At 40.8% G+C, this 18078-nt stretch overlaps 1 protein-coding gene across 1 annotated transcript; it reads right to left on the reverse strand.

Annotated features, from left to right (window-relative positions):
* Positions 1-292: 292 nt before the first annotated feature.
* LOC308118681 (uncharacterized protein) lies at positions 293-16817 on the reverse strand (the record flags this gene model as incomplete). The annotated part of the gene is made up of 21 exons (XM_080478191.1): positions 293-304; positions 404-534; positions 925-1001; positions 1705-1904; positions 2585-2691; positions 4245-4351; positions 4460-5401; positions 6762-6979; positions 7157-7324; positions 8623-8765; positions 8896-9026; positions 9754-9902; positions 10106-10173; positions 10344-10456; positions 11137-11453; positions 11704-11771; positions 12030-12142; positions 13167-13483; positions 13734-13801; positions 14060-14172; positions 15190-16817. 21 exons carry the CDS (start codon positions 16815-16817, stop codon positions 293-295), a joined length of 5190 nt encoding a protein of 1729 aa, XP_080334317.1.
* Between the last annotated feature and the right edge of the window lie 1261 nt (positions 16818-18078).

The raw sequence follows: 18078 nt of genomic DNA on the forward strand, positions 1-18078 counted from the left end.
TTCTGAAACATTTTCTCAAAAAACCTATGGTGAGAGTACAATGAACAAAGACATCTCACAGTTTGGCATGTGGGTCCAATGCTTAAGTGTTATTGGAAAACCATAGGTGTAACAGTTTTACCAGTTCCAGACTATTTATAAAACCTTGTAGAATATTATAAATTAAAATCACAAGTTTTGTGTTTCTTTTTTTTGCCAGATATTAATAATAACATCCAAAGATGTGTAAAACAACTCAGCTTTACAGATTCATGGATGTTAAAAGTAATAAAAAAGTATGTCTTAAAAGTATTTATATCCACACCTAGAAGAGGGAAAATGTTGGCAACACAGGCTTAAGTGTATATCCAGTGCAGGAGCCAAATGAATTACTTTGATAATATATTGATAGAGTGTGCCTCACCTCTAAATTGCTGTTTGGTAGCGTGGTTTCCATCAGCAGGGCCAGATTTTCAGGATGAAACATCATATGGCGCTGAACATCCAGAACAAATGCGGTTTGGTTCCGCAGCATCTCACCGACTGTCACAGTTCCTGGACAGACCAAACCAAGAGCTTTTGCTTGTTCCATTTATTTTCACTTCTGTTTCCTTTATTCCATCTCATCGAGTTAACATTGTTAATGAATCCTAAATTTTGTTGAATCTCAGCAGCATTTTTCACTACTGAAGAGGTGCACCAAGGCAGCTGCTTCAGGTAGGTCCATGTGTAGCTTTTCATTCTTATTGTCGGATGTCAACAACTGATTTATTCAAAAAGATCACACCTCCACGCACACCTTGCTACTTCGGCCAAAAGGATTAGTTGACAGGCTGAAAGAGTACAGAGTTGAGCCCCCATCACCTCCCTTTTCAGATCTTAAATGGAATCAATCCCGAGATAAATTGCAATGTGTTGACAGCCGTTATATAAATAAAGTCTCACCTGGTGAGGTGATATTAACGCTCAGAGAAAGCAGGTTGTTGATGTCGAGGTCCAAATTGTCAGTAAACACGGAGGTCCTGTAAAATACAAACGCGACACATGAAGTAATATCCATTACAAACTGCATTCATTAAGATAATTGTCTTAATATAAGACATGGTTTTCTCCCCTGGAAATACGTCTGAAAAAAATTGTTGTTTTAGTAGAGCACTTTTTTTATTTAGTGTCTCAGGTCCTGGTGTGATGCATAACAACAGCACAGACGCCTCAGATACGACAAGAACATACGGGATGTGATCTGCACACACCTGACTGAGGGGGTCATTGTGCACACACTGAACAGTGACGTGGTGAGAAGTCTGATACAGGTGCTGAATACTGTTAACAAGCTTTCTAAAGGCTTTAAAATGGTGCATCTCAAATGCTTTGGATGGCAGTGATGATGACCAGCTATGGGAAGAGACTGGAGATTCTAAAACTGTAGCTATATTAGGGAGTAAACATTTGGGTAGTTTAAAAATGTGTGCAAATGTGCATGCAACCATTGAATTTGATTAATATGATTACAAAAAATAAACTGACATCGTGAAGAAAATGTATTCGATATGTGAAACCTTTTTTCAAATGGGTGAAGGAGGAGGTCCTCTTATAATCAGTCATCTTACATTCGAAACAATAAATTAATAAGTAGATGTCAGAGACTGGGAGGCGAAAAAAGCTGTAGAACAAAGGGCTACTCTACACTACAAAACTTTTTGAAGAATCAAGGCAATTCTGTACCAGTTTGAATGAACTTTATAGGTCTTGGGGTCTCCAATGACAGTCTGGAAGACGAGGTCAGTCAGACTGCTGGGGTTCATCAGCAGACCCTCGATCAGGGTCTGCAGGCCGGGCAGAATGCTGTGACAGAGCTGACCAGGCTCTATGGAGAGGCTCGCCATCAGCAGGCGCACAGACTCCGTCCTCTCCAAGGCACACACCTACAACAGATATATCATATCAAAGTAATTAGGCCCTAATGCAGGAGCGGGTAATAATATATAACGTAGCTGTAAAAAGAAAACCTCACTGTACTTTAGAGGTACTTTATCATAAAAATTATAATTTCACTTAATTTTGTTGATAGACGTTTTGGCGCTGAAAGAAACTTTATTAATATGAAAAACAGTACTAGCCTCAGTCAAAAACATTTTCTTTTGAATCAACAAAAATTTTTTATGTGTTTCTGTTAATGAATAATGTCCACTGGATTCCAAAACAGCTCACATTGAACTTTCGGTGATACGGATGAGTACAATTTGCAAGATTTTTACTATAAGTTTTTAGTTTTTTGCATCATCTTTGAAATTCAGACCCAGACACTAAAATTGGCACAGTAAACATTGGGAAAATAATAGACTAGCATCTAAGTGAAGGCTCATTAAAACCCTTTCAAGTCGTTATTTTTGCTCTCAGCCATTTATTTTTAACATGTAATATCACTCCTCTATAGTTAGAAGAAAGAAATACAGCTCGCCCTTGCACAGAAAATCATACAACTTATTCAATGATGCAGTTACATACACAAGGAGGCCCTCAACTTTTCAGTAATTGTCATTTATTGTTTGTTCTTTCTCGTTGGAAGATAAATAAATGGAAATGTCACAGTTAATACGGATACCTGGGAAGTCAGGCGCTCGAACTGCTCTTTGAAAAGTGGGTCTGACGGGCTGATCTGGAGGAGCGCAGCCATTGTTTGGAAGGTATGCTGCATTAGCATCAGGTTCTCTGGAGAAAGAAAGACGGAGGGAGGGGAGGGGACATTATGGTAAGAGAGATGCTATTACATACGAGAGGCTCAGAAAGTAAGGTCTGCGAGGTGACAGAACAACATGACATCCCACTGGGCTTCATTATGACTTGCACCATTACGGTGCATCGTCGTCAGGCAGTGAGCAGCAAATGATGTGCTTACAGTGAAACCCTGTACGGGACTGATGGGGCCAAAAGGGCCAGAAGTACTAGGTGCTGTCGTGCATTAAAACATATCTGACAAACCCCAAGAAAGGCGCCACCACAGGCAGAGAGATCTGATGACAGAATATTTAATTAGTCCAAAATTAGACTCTGTTGATGTTTAATATCAGACTGTGCAACACCTAGAGGCCATTGTAATTACAACAGTTCCCCGTGCGTGTGTGTGTGTGTGTGTGTGTGTGTGTGTGTGTGTGTGTGTGTGTGTGTGTGTGTGTGTGTGTGTGTGTGTGTGTGTGTGTGTGTGTGTGTGTGTTATTGTTGTGGGGATGTAAGTGTGTTTACACACCCAAATTATGGAATCTCGTTGTCCTTGTGTCAACACAAAACAAATTGCCATGAGGAAAAGCCATGCAGGCATGTTTAAAGATTAGACTAAGGTTCAGGTCAGGTTAAGGTTAGTTTAGAATGGGTACAGAATTAAACTAATACAAGTCAATATAATGTCCCAGAAAGGTATGAAAGCACAGTAGGTGTGTGTGTGTGTGTGTGTGTGTGTGTGTGTGTGTGTGTGTGTGTGTGTGTGTGTGTGTGTGTGTGTGTGTGTGTGTGTGTGTGTGTGTGTGTGTGTGTGTGTGTGTGACAGAAATATAAGCGGTGTGTTGCAGGGGAGTGAATCTGCTGCTGCTTACAATGTGATTTCCGTGCACGAAAAACATTATCACATAAGCACAGATGCAAATTAAAAGGAGGTCATAGATGTCCACTTGTGTGAGTGCGAGGGGAGACGTTTAGCGAGGGCGGACAGGATAAGTGATTGAATTCTACTTTGCTAATGAGATTTAAAAAGGTGCTGAGTGGCTTTCTGCTGGAGAAGGGCCATATGGCCTCAGGCTCATTGGGAGCTCACGCTAAGCTGGTGTGAAGTCTTATTCCTCATATCTGCAGAACGAATTTTGCAGCACACAAATCACGAAGACAATAACAGCATTAAAAGAGTGCTTTATGGTGTTCCTAAGATCAATAGCAGTCAAACAGAAGTCGGACAAAAATCAGAGAAGAGCGTGCTTCTGTTCCCAGCCATTTCACTGTTAAATGGTGCATTGTGCTTTTTCACAATGTCGCAGTCAGCATGTAAGCACAAGCTGCAGCATCACGGTGACTTCCAACAGCACTGCAACAATTAGCCTGAGCATTAGTGGGAGGGAATTCACAGTTTAGTCAGTCAGTGAAGTTAGTATTCCTTTGGGGATTCTCCATTTAACTAATGAGAGCACATTTGTCATTATAAAGCTTCTCTTGGACCAAGAAGCCGATAACTGTCTGCACTGAGTCAAAGAGACACTAGATCTGAACTGTTAAGTTACCTTGAGATTCATTTGCCAGCGCGTTGGTGAACTGCTGTATCTCAGAGGAGAATGGGAAGCCAATGGGAAGCATATTAACAGCGTTCGCCAAGAGATGCAGTGATGACCTGAGGAAAATTCAATGCAAACTGTTTATGGAGGAGAAGGTGACTCAACTTTGAAATGGGTTCTCTTCATTGATAAAAGCAACTGTAAAGTAAATACAAGCGACTTACATGTCAAATGGGTGAGGGACAGTGAGGTAGGAGAACACACCAAGAGCAGCATCAACAGTCTTTTCTGCAGTGTTATTCCATCCCATCTGCAGGTCATTCATGACTCCATTGACGACAACACCCAGGTCCGGATTGGTGAAAAGCACATGAGCCGTCTCCAGAAGTTCTTCTGTTCTAGGAGCCACGGAGAGGGCTTCAAACATGGCTGGGTAGTCGATGTAAAAAAGATCTATGAAGTCATCCATGGGTTCTCTGGTCATCATCATCATTGGTGCATCGCGTCTTCGTCTAACCCTCATTTTGTGATGATTGCCGGCCATTCCTGACGTTAATCTACCAAGCTGATGGTCCATGGGTGGCAGAAAACCACCCGTGCTTAACAGCTGACTAAGCATTGCAAAGGTATTTTCAACCAGCCCTTCAATCAGTTCTGCATTTTCTGGCTCGTTGATCTTTGTCAGGAGAGACATGGCAGGCTTAATAATGTCTGAGATTTTTGGAAGAGCCACATGCAGGAGATCTAGTCCAGACGCCTCAGTGGCGGACAACCAGATGACCATTTCAGTCACCTTCTCAATGAGCAAGTTTGCTTCACTGGATTCCAGGAGTTGCTGCATGTGTTGGTAAACTCCAGGGCCATCCCCAAAGATCTTCAAGTCAATCATCAGCTTCATAATTGTCCTCACCGCCTCTGCAATAGACGCCTCATCAAAGTTGGAAAAGTTGCCCCACATCATGGACATGTCGTATGAGGTGATGTTTGTGCAGCTTAGGAAACCAACTGCGGCCTCTCCAATGAGATCCTGCAGAGAGCTGCTGTTGTGAGTCAGATTTCCATTTGTTAACACGTGACCAAGGCTGCTGACAAGGCAGTCAGTGTAGGGCTTCAAAAAGGGCGCCTGGACAAGCATCTCATTGAGAAGCATTGTAATGGAGGACAAACTGTAAAAGACAAAAAGGTAATTTCACCACTTAAATCATTTTCATTATTCTAATCGTCTCCTGCAGCATTGAAGTGTAAATGGTGGGATGACTGTAAGACCTCAAATAAATCGGAGATGTCAAACATACACCATGTGCAAAACAAAACTAATCAGTAGGTCCAGTCCTCTATGCAAAGTGTGAAAATGTCAAGGAAAACATCAGCTTTAATATTTCCATAGAAGTCAGTGCTGTTCCTAATTTGATCACACTGTTTGAGTAAGAGTAACTGAAATAAAACAACAATGTGACACAAGTCAAAAGACCAGTAATGGAGCATTATTGAAATAGCAGTTGCATCAAAGCCATTCTGTCAGGATGGTTTTTGTGAAAACAAACACGTTGAAGACAAATGAAAATGTGTTTCTTCAGGATCAATAGGCTTTGTCAACATTAGCCTGAAAAGAACTGAGCAGATTTGGAGAGCCGAATACCGAAGTCAATTCATGTGTTGTGCAACTGTTGCGAAATATTGTTCTAAATAGCCAAATATTGAACTTCAAATTCTTTGTCTTATTGGGTTGTTTTAATTTAAGGGTTATAACGCTCTTTTTTTATTGCCTTCTCAAGCTCAAATTGGGCTGTACTCTAAATGGACCAGCTTTCTCCTTCTCCATATTCTTCACAGCAATTCACACAGTTTTGATATTGTATCTTTAATAACATACTAGGTACAGCCTGCCCACTGTGATCAATGATCTAAAAATCATCCTGACCGATTTATTGAAATATGGAGAAAGTGATCTTTATATGAGCCCTTCTCATATTAAAGCTGCCATATAAAGGGAAATCAATTTTAAGAGGGTGGCTCAGCTTGCTATCTGTGGTGGCCGGCCTGTTTTTAGAGAGACTTTCATGAAATTAATCAGGCTAAATGCAAATGTGATCACAGTTCCTTCTGCAATTAGGTACGAACCAAATTGGTTTGAATGGTACGTTGTGGTTAATGTTGTATGTTGTAACAAATGGACCAGTAAGTTCATGGTGAGTTCAGACTCTGCATAAAATTCAACAGGGATGCAGAAACAGTTTCCCAAAGAACTGCAAATAAAATCTAAAATTGTCATGTTCAGGATGTTTGTTTACTGTGATACAACGCCCAGTCAATAATAATTTGTAGATCTGCCACATGTATGTTTGAATGTTTTTTTTATCATCTCTTTTCAGTTTTCGTTGCTGTGGGGTTGCTAATAACTTAAAATGAGATGGTCAGAGAGGCCAGAAAAATCAAAATAAGGCACTGTGTTCCTGTTGTGCATTACAAATAGCCTCAGTAGAAAGCACTTGGTGCTCGGATTGACACCAGGATGATCGAGCTGACCTGTTCTGCAACTGCATGTTCTGGAGCTGGTTGTAGAAGTGATGCTCTGCCTCAGGGCTCAGAGGCTCGACTGCCAGTGAGGAGATCTGACTGTACAAACTCATAAATAGCTGCTCCATCACGCCCGTGCGGTTAACGCTGACTTTGTAAACACACTGTGCAATCTCCACAATCCTGTCTGCCGCGGCGCTCACGTTGACTGGTCCCGCTTCCACGTACTGCACAGACAACACACACAGCAAACAAGGACAGTGAGAAGTGCACACTTTTCTCTGCGTCCACACTGCCACCAAGTGGAAAAACTGTTAGTTGCATTTGAGCAGGAAGATGCATATTTTACCATCACAATAACTGCATGAGAAACAAAAACACGACCTTATTAAATTTCTACTCACACTCATGTTCAGGTGGGAGTAGACCGTCTGAGCTGCAGCATGAGCTTCCAAAACCGCTTCCAGTCTGAGCTCACACCACATTTTCATACTTGCATTGCTTAACCCCGCGGCCTGTCTCACTGACTCCCATGCTGCCAGAGCCTGACTGCACTCCAGCGTGCCATTCGCCTAAAGGGAGACAAAGACACAAGTATCTTATCATGTTTCATGTGCGCTAAATTGAAATTAGCTAGAATAGAACAAAAGGTCCAAGACACAATAGAATTACATTGTGATGTATACATAGATAAAGAAAAGGGCAGCAGTCTCACACAGGTATCATTGATCCCTTCCTCTACACACAGACACACACACACACACACACACACACACACACACACACACACACTGTAGCTGACGTATCTAGATATTCTTTAAGAGATTACCCTTAAAAATGTGTACATGAAACACCATAATGTTAACAGTACTGCGCTCCACTACACAGTATGCGTTTTCATATAATGTAACATAGCAAGCAAATAAGGTTCATTAACCATTGTGCAATTCACAAAGAAAAATAATATAACATGCAATATCATTATTATTATTTTAAGCACTTTATTGTCTCAGATCGCAGTTCTTAGCTCTCTAGTTTTAAATCAACAGCATTTCCTTTCAAAATGTTCTCTCATTTCGCACTTCCATCTCCTCTTGCTGCTGTCATTGTTGCATTGTTGTGCGTTGTATGATGTGGCGCTATTGGCCTGCCAAGGGAGTGAAGGTAACCTCAGGTAACATTTATATGTATATATGTTATCATGCCATATCTCTTTTGACAAAGAAATCTAAATCTAGTCATTCAAAAAGTCACAACAAGAGGCTGAACAGTCAGATATTGTTCCACTGTCATGTTGAATCTTCATCTTGAATGACTCTAGTCATGCTGATTTTTCAGCTTTCAATACGCCCATCGTTTTATTGATGCGTTGTTTTTTAAATTAATAGCTGGATATATAGATATTGCATTTAAAAGCTTAAGAACCTCTGCTGGGACTGATTGGAAATGACATCAAAAGATGTCTTTCTTTGCATTATAAATCCCAGCAAACCCTCAGTAAACACTACGTCATGAAGTTGTAAGTGGAATGTTGGCCAGCAAAGCCAAACATGCATTGTTTTAAAGTTATCATCTTAAAGGCTGCTGAAGGAAAAAAAAGTATTTGCACAAATGTCTCTGGAGACAGGAGGGACAGATGGAGATTAAGGGACAAAGAAAGGCACACCCACCTGTCAAAAGCTTGAACCTGCTGCTACATTAGATACAGTGTGAAGAGAACCGGACAGCTATTGTTACACACAAGTATGCATAAAGACTCATGCCATGATAAGGTTTCTCTGTTTTCCACCTCTTTCCCCTCCCTACGCAGAAAAAAAGTGCAGCACAGGGATACTGTACAAAGGTTGACTGTCTGAGAACAGAGACTAACCTGCTGAGCAGCTTTCACCGTGTTTTCAATGGCACCCTGCATTTCTTCCAAGACCAGAGAGAAGTCGAAATCACTGCTGTTCACAGAGTGAGCCATTTCTCCTATCAGGGTAGCCAGCGGCAGATGAAGGTTTTCGATCATCCCTAAAGCGAAAACAAACTGTTTGGTCGAACATAACGAGCTTTACTTTTTTTTTTTTTTATTTATTGGTGAAAAGTTGACAGTTGCTTAAAGGACATGTAAGACACTTTTAAACTTCAGTTGTGTTCTCACTATTTTCTGCATCCATGGTCTTCACAAGGCTTTTTATGATTTTCTCCATCATTGGGAGAACAGATGGGACACTGTCCCAGAGGTCTGTGTCTTTCAGGGTCCACAACAGAGACTCCAGCATCCGTGCCAATCTGTTAAGAGGAATAAATGAGAAAATGAAGTTCTTACAAGTACATACAGACAGTACTGAAAATAACTGATTATATAGATGAGCATGACTATGACATTGCCAAAGAAATATTTCCAAAAATAGTTGGAACAGATGTGTTTTCTGCAGTTTGGATTGGCTTGTTACGTATTACACAGGCTGTACACTTAAACAATTAAAGTGCTGCCGGAGGCTCTCTGTGCAACTTGTTCACCAAGTTAATTATTGGCATTAACAAAAGCTGTACTCTCCAGTGTCACTCTTCCTGGACCTGAGCATGTCCTTCTGACAGCAACATCAAACGTAACAGCAGGGTGGGACTACATGAGGCCCAGTTTACCTTTAGGTTACATATCTGCATGTCTGCTGTTCTTCTCAGCTGTTTTATTTTTTAGATTTTAGATTGATAGATTTCATGAGAAACTGATCAGCTGAACCAATCATTAGACATGGTTCATAAACACTAACATAATGGCCAAATGCACATTTTTATTATCAATAAAGAAAACATGTAAATGTTATGAACGAACTGCTTTGTAAACCAGTTCCATTTCATAAGCTTTTGCTAGAATTTAACCACTTTTTTTTTGCTTTATTTTTTTCCACATTGTACACCACTGCACACATCTCAATATTAACTTGCTGTCTGAAAGTCCCCAATTATCACTGGTCTGGCTTGAATTCAGCACACTTGGTAAGAAACGACTTACTTGTCCCACGTGTCTTTGTCAGCCTTGCCTGTCATCATCTGCTCCAGGACCTGAGCGAGATGACGAAAAGTCTCCAGAGATGCAGCAGTTGAATGTGAGCCTGTGCCTCCTGTTACCAGTGGCCAAATCATGCCAAAGAGTTCTCCAATCTGACAATTACAAAAAAAAACAACTGAAGAACCGAGTAAAAACTTGGCGTGCTGTTGTTTTCAAATAAAGTTTATGCTAGAGAAGTTTATTATTCACATTATTTTACTGTTCCCATGTAGGCCATCAGATATAATGGCACAAGTTTTATTATCTACACCCGATTTTACATCAAACACAATAAAGTATAGTGTAAATGATTCACCTGTCCGATAACTTCTGGCAAATTCCCCTCTGATGCATTCTCGAAACCTGCCCAGAGGCTCGAGTTTCCTGACATCATGAAACAAGTTGTTATTGAAGCAAAATCTCAGTTTTAATCTCCAGGCTGCCAGCCGTGGCAGCTTGAATGATGAAGTGCACTGACGTTACCATCTCCCCATCAAATTTCATCTAGATTGAAAGTGACGTCCACTCATAGCGATAGTGAGACGCTGACTTACCTTGGCCCGACTCCAAGATGAAGTTAGTGATGTTAATGATGGTGGAGATGTAATACTGGGCCGTGCTGTTTGGTGGCAGGAGGCTTTGGACTGTCATCATCTCATTTAAAATCCTTAAAAAAAACAAAAAAAAAACAAAGCAAATACATTTGAACAACCAGATATTGTATTTTATCAAACATGTCAATGATGGATTTCATGTATGTAGAAATGTCTTTTCAGCAGCTCCCTTTACTAGGAGTCCCACAGCAAGTCACTGCAACTTGACTAGTTTTTCCACCTGATGCCAACAAACAAAGCAAAACATGTCGCCAGGGGGGAAAGTGTTTCATTTTTCTACAACAGCACTGATGTGGCAACAAATGTGAAAGTGTAATTTCTTTTAAACAGATGGGGTTTTCCATCTGATTTTCTATACATATTGAGAATAACAGCTGCGACAACTACACATTTTGGGCAAATTGGGTGCTGTGGAAACAAGCTATAAATCACATACTCTCTCCTCTTGTGATTTATATTGAAAATGGTTCATTGTTGTTGCTGAAAGTCGTATAGATTATAGATTTCAGGGACAGAAAAACAAAATATTTACTAACATTAAATTCTTTTAAAAGGTTTGTTCAGATATGTGCTTTCTTATTCTATTAATGTGCCGATCTAATGCTGCACTCTATTCTAAAGCAGCCATTTATTTCAACATTTCATGTTAATACCTGTAAAAATGTCTTGTTGGTTTATAATTTGTTTGTGAAACATGTAAATGTGGCCAATGGGGTAAATTAAGAAAACTCACAGTTCATTCCACTTGTCCGGTCCTCCCCCCTCAGAGATGGCCTCAAAGTATGAGGCTATCACTTTGATGACAGACACCAGGTATCCCGCAGCCTCTTCTGGTATTATTTGCATAACAAGGCTCTCGGCTCTCATGAGGATGTGGCGGGAAATGTTGCGTGATGAAGCAAAACTCATGTCTGGATGGACAATCAGACTCAGTGAATCTCGGATGATTTCCAGGATGTTCTGTTGTACAGGAGGCGGCAGGGGTCCCATAGGTGTGTTCAGGAGGTCCAGTGTGGTGCGGACGATTTCCAAGATGGAAGCTGACAAGGCCTGTGTTGTGGAAAAAGGAGAGTCAAGTATGAAAAGATTTTCACGGTCTTTTCTGGTTTGAAGACAAAGTCTCAATTAAAGGTGACGTGCGTTATTATCCCTTTCATTCAACTAATATGATAAAGACAGTGCTGAACATAAAGCTTGAGTATCCCTGAACGGCACACTTGTTACGAGGGGAAATGTTTGCTTTTACAGATATGATGGCATATTAAACATTTATGACCTTCTCCAGTGTTTAAAGTGTTACCTGGTTCATCATTCCCGACAAATTCCCCTCTGCTGCATTTTCAAAAGCTGCCCAGAGACTCATGTTTCCTTAAATCATAAAACAAAACAAAAGTGGATTTCAGTTTGATATTGAACATCTAAACACTGTTAATGTAAAATTTGAAAACAAAGAAGTTTGTCTTAAAACAACAGAAACATTGTGCTTTATTTGATCTACTTTCTTCCCCAGGGTGTCTGGTATGTCAGGCTGAACAATGAAGTGCCTTAAAGTTACCTTCTCTCCATCAGATATCATAAAGTTTCAGCATGATGTCCACCTGTGGTGACAGTGAGAAGCTGACTTACCTTGGCCAGACTCCAAGATGAAGTTAGTGATGTTAATGAGGCCAGAGATGTAATACTGGGCCGTGTTGTTTGGTGGCAGGAGGCTCTGGATTGTCATCATCTCGTTTAAAATCCTTCGAAAAGAAAATAATCGATCAATCAATATGTGATATCTGAGAAGCAATAATCTTGTTTTTGGTTTTTTTTTGTTTACAAATGTAGTTGCTAACATTTTATTAGGGTTTTACATTACAAACATATTCTTTTACAGTGTGACTTCTTTGATGCTGACAAAAAAATTATCTACAATGCTTTGCTGATTTTCTATACACACGGATAAGAAAACCGAGTAAAATTACATTTTGTCAAGTTGTGTGCAGTGGAAACAAGCTGTAAATGTCTTACTATCTCCTTTGAGATGGAAAACAAGACAACAGCCAGGACAGAACTGAATAAAGGCAGCAGTTCAAAGAGATTTACTTTCAGAAGTAGATTGAAGAAGTTGTGCAGTCAAAGGCCAATACATACAGAATAAGAGCTACAAAAGGAGCAGCCTGAAGACACAATCCAAAATGTAAGATGAGAGATGAGAGATTGAAATCCAAAGAAACCCATGAGACTTAACAAAACGGCGATCAAACAACAAAAAGGCCACAATTACAGGAACACAGTCAAATTGACATGCAAGACACAATGTGAGCAAATGGCGAGCTACAACACTGAGGACATCACAAAGTTCAGTTTAAAAAAAGACGATATTTGAAATGATACTAGACATTTACTCATATGTGGATAGACATAAGAGAAAATTGAAAAACAATGAAATGATATTCTTAGGAATTAGTTTGACCCAAATAAAAAAGTATATGTTTGAAAAACAGGATATTTGGCCATCATGATATAACACACCGGGAGCACCAAGCAGTGAGGCACAGTTGCATATATATATATTTATTTTTACTTTTATTTTTTTTGATATATATATATATAGTTATTCAATGATTCAAAGGGATCTTAAGGAAATTGTACTTTTTTAGAGGTTTTACAAATATCAATACTTTCTGTTAAATGGCATTTTCAGGCCTGTTTATAAGTCAACTGTAAAGCAGAGCAGTGTGTCAAATGTGTCCAAGAGATCAATTTAACAGCATTACTCACAGTTCATTCCACTTGTCCGGTCCTCCCCCCTCAGAGATGGCCTCAAAGTATGAGGCTATCACTTTGATGACAGACACCAGGTATCCCGCAGCCTCTTCTGGTATTATTTGCATAACAAGGCTCTCGGCTCTCATGAGGATGTGGCGGGAAATGTTGCGTGATGAAGCAAAACTCATGTCTGGATGGACAATCAGACTCAGTGAATCTCGGATGATTTCCAGGATGTTCTGTTGTACAGGAGGCGGCAGGGGTCCCATAGGTGTGTTCAGGAGGTCCAGAGTGGTGCGGACGATTTCCAAGATGGAAGCTGACAAGGCCTGTGTTGTGGAAAAAGGAGAGTCAAGTATGAAAAGATTTTCACGGTCTTTTCTGGTTTGAAGACAAAGTCTCAATTAAAGGTGACGTGCGTTATTATCCCTTTCATTCAACTAATATGATAAAGACAGTGCTGAACATAAAGCTTGAGTATCCCTGAACGGCACACTTGTTACGAATGGAAATGTTTGCTTTTACAGATATGATGGCATATTAAACATTTATGACCTTCTCCAGTGTTTAAAGTGTTACCTGGTTCATCATTCCCGACAAATTCCCCTCTGCTGCATTTTCAAAAGCTGCCCAGAGACTCATGTTTCCTTAAATCATAAAACAAAACAAAAGTGGAATTCAGTTTGATATTGAACATCTGAACACTGTTAATGTAAAATTTGAAAACAAATAATTTTGGCTTTAAACAACAGAAACATTGTGCTTTATTTGATCTACTTTCTTCCCCAGGGTGTCTGGTATGTCAGGCTGAACAATGAAGTGCCTTAAAGTTACCTTCTCTCCATCAGATATCATAAAGTTTCAGCATGATGTCCACCTGTGGTGACAGTGAGAAGCTGACTTACCTTGGCCAGACTCCAAGATGAAGTTAGTGATGTTAATGAGGCCAGAGATGTAATACTGGGCCGTGTTGTTTGGTGGCAGGAGGCTCTGGATTGTCATCATCTCGTTTAAAATCCTTCAAAAGAAAAAAATCGATCAATCAATATGTGATATCTGAGAAGCAATAATCTTTTTGGGGGTTTTTTTTTGGGGGGGGGGGGGGGGGGGGGCGTACAAATGTAGTTGGGAACATTTTATTAGGGTTTTACATTACAAAAAATTTTTCTACAGTGTGACTTCTTTGATGCTGATGAAAATATAATTTATAATGCTTTGTTGATTTTCTATACACATGAATAAGAAACACTAGTAAAATTACATTTTGTCAAATTGTGTGCAGTGGAAACAAGCTGTTAAAAGAGATATACTTTTGGAAGTAGATTCAAGAAGTTGTACAGTCAAAGGCCAATACATACAGAATAAGAGCTACAAAAGGAGCAGACTAAAGACACAATCCAAAATGCAACATGAGAGATCGAAATCCAAAGAAACCTATGAGACTTAACAAAACGGCGATCAAACAACAAAAAGGCCACAAATACAGGAACACAGTCAAATTGACATGCAAGACACAATGTGAGCAAATGGCGAGCTACAACACTGAGGACATCACAAAGTTCAGTTTAAAAAAAAGAGGATATTTGAAATGATACTAGACATTTACTCATATGTGGATAAACATAAGAGAAAAGTCCCAGAACACAAAACACCAGGGCCATGTAGACAATCAAGTTTTGGGAATTTTACAAATAATAAAGTACAATTTCCTGATTACAAAGGTGACTCTCTTATAATGGTATTATTGTATGCTGATAAAGTATTGGCTTTATTTAGGCATTTATATGAAGTTATTCTACAACAAACATTTGCTTCTTTATCATCTTATACCATTTTATGAATATAACCAATAAAAACATGAGGAGTCATTCAATGATTCAAAACGATTTTAAGGAAACTGTACTTTTTTTTTGAGGTTTTATAAATATCAATACTGTCTGTTGAATGTAATTTTCAGGCCTGTTTATAAGTCAACTGTAAAGCAGAGCAGTGTGTCAAATGTGTCCAAAGAGATCAATTTAACAGCATTACTCACAGTTCATTCCACTTGTCCGGTCCTCCCCCCTCAGAGATGGTCTCAAAATACGTGGTTATCACTTTGATGACAGACACCAGGTATCCCGCAGCCTCTTCTGGTATTATTTGCATAACAACACTCTCGACTCTCATGAGGATGCGGAGGGAAATGTTGCGTGATGAAGCAAAACTCATGTCTTGATGGACAATCAGACTCAGTGAATCTCGGACGGTTTCCAGGAAGTTCTGTTGTACAGGAGGCGGCAGGGGTCCCGTGGCGGCGGTCACCAGATGCATGATGGTTTGGGCTGCTTTCAAGATGGCAGCTGTGAAGGCTTCACTCTGCAGCCCACCGGATTCAGCCAACATTACGGCTTCACTGAGGGACTGTGTGATATTGTTAATCATGGCGAGGTAAGCCTGCTCGTTACCACTGAGAAACGTAGGCAGCGTTTGCAGCAAGTCCTGCACGTCTGTCAGACGTGCAGACACTGGGATGGAGGAGTTTCCCCAGTGCAGCATGTTTGTGAACACGAACGGGACACTGGGCTGTTTCATCCACTCCTGAATGAGTCCCAGATAGAGTTTGATTTGCTGTTCAGCTGAAGACAGAATGGTTTCGTTGAACAATTGATATCCCTGTATCATATTCTGATATTCTAGGTTCATCTTGATTGAATCCCAAACAGCATCAAGAATCTCGACAGATGTCAGACCAATCATCCTCAATCCTGCACCGTCTATTGGATCCTGTAGATTTTTCATCAAGTACTCAATCCTGTTGCTGATAAACATGGATAGGTTTGTCTGTGACAGCTGCATGGTCACTTGCATCTGTGCGATGTGGAAGAAGGGCTGAAGGAACTCTGAGGCCGAACTGTTCCTGGTGATGTTTTCCAGTTTTTTCAAGTACCATCCCACAAGCTGTAGATACACACTCTGAGCATGGCTAGGGTCGTTCATCAGGGTGGCGTTAAACATTGTGTTTGGCTGTATGCTGGCTATGAGGTGTATGAGGCCCTCCACCACTCTCATTTCTCTCATGATCTCGGGAGAGTTGAGTTGGGTCTGATTGAGGACCGTCTTGATATTGGACAGGGTGCTGCTCAGGGTGTGCACGAGAATCCTGTTTGGGCTCGAACTGAAGTTAACTTGGATGACGTCACCGATAGTCTGGTTGACAATTTGTGGGATTAAGGAGAGGATGGCCTTGTGATCGTAGAGAGCGGGCACTTGTGTAAGAAACCCACTGAGCGCGTTCACCAATCCCGTCACACAATGGGCCGTCACCATGGGGTCATCCTGGGGGAGAAAACACTGCTGGACGTTGGCAACTTCCATTATGCTTACCATCAACTCTCTTATGTTGGCAGCTCCAGCTAGCGCAACAAAGCTATCTAGTTCCTGGATTGTTAAGCCCGATTGTGTTAGGGCATTCTGGAGACTAGACACAGTAATATCTGGTGTAGCTATGACCAATTTGATGAAATCAAGGATTTGCTTGACTGTCTCCACAGAAGCCGTCGTGTCTGGCGGGAGGAGGAATGAAACAGCAGTGGATAGGAAGTCTTCAATTTCTTCACTCCCCATCAGCAAACTGAGCTGAGCAATCTCAGAGCTGGCATTCCCATTCACGGAGGTTACCATATCTAAAACCTGATCCAGGAAGGTGAAGATCTCTGAAACTCCAGCCAAGCAGTTTTGGCTCTCTGAACAATTTGTCATCTGATGCTGCAATTTTTTCACATTCTGAAGAAAGTAAGTAGCACTCCCTTGGACTTCTGGTGGTAAGATTGCAACAAACTTCATGATGACATTATCCTGTGCAGCATCTGGTCCAATCTGAGTGAGGTTGTGGAGGCCCTCAGGGGTGAAGAGGTGGAGGAAGTCCATGACTGACAGGCTGAGGTCAGTGACTTGAGCCGGACTGAGTTGCCCATTTGGTAACTGGAGTTGATCGGTCTTTAGCAGTCTGAAGAGAGACGTTGCAAATTTCTGAATCTCCTGTATGTACAGAAGAATGGCGTCAGCTACGTCGGTATCGGGGGAAGTTAATGTGTTCAGCAACTCTGTGGCGGTGAGGATGGCTTCCACGAGACCTGCTGAGGTCTGGTTGGTAAAAGGCTGAAGGGCAGCTCTGACATGAGCAAGTTTATCAGGAGGTATGTCGCCGGAATAGGTCAGCAGAGAGGTTCCCATGATGTGGGAAAGGGGCAGTGTTAAGTTACTCTCCATGGAGAGGAACTGTATTATCAGTCGCTCCAGTTCAGGCATTGTTGGGTCTGACTCATTGAAGGTAAAAATGTGCTGGTTGAGTCTGCCGAGCTTTGAGGCCACATGAAGAACTGTGCTGACATTTAGCGGATGGTCGCTGAAAATCGCAGGTAGAAGCGGACCCAGGCCAGTGGACTTGAACAGTTTACTGACGAGTGGATCCATCATGGTGGGATTATTGATGTTTTCATCCGAGAGAGTGGAGATCACCTGGATAAACTCATTCAGCTCATTTATCAAGTTAACCAGATACTCGGAGAGGGTATCTCCACCTCTGATTTCCTGTTTAAGGTACAGAGACGCCAATTCTTTATAGGTGTTGCTATACACGTGCTGCAACAGATTCACAGCTCCTTTGAGGCAGCTGCAAAGAGAGGAGAGGCAGAGGGCAGAACGGTTTGAAAATTGCAGAACAACAGGTACAACAAAGAGAACAATGTGAGAAACAAATTAGAATTTGCTTTTCTTTTTTCTTGCTTGATATAAACAAACAAGCTAGTTGTAGTAGTCGTGATTATTTTACCAAAGAATGAAGTTCATCCTGTGCATTACTTCAAGTTTAACCAATTTTGGATTTTATGTCAACATGAGGTCGACAGAGGAAAAAAAAGAATAACACCGCAATTTTGGGAGT

This window comes from Lipophrys pholis (genome assembly GCF_963383615.2).
Source record: "Lipophrys pholis genome assembly, chromosome: 13".
NCBI lineage: Eukaryota > Metazoa > Chordata > Actinopteri > Blenniiformes > Blenniidae > Lipophrys > Lipophrys pholis.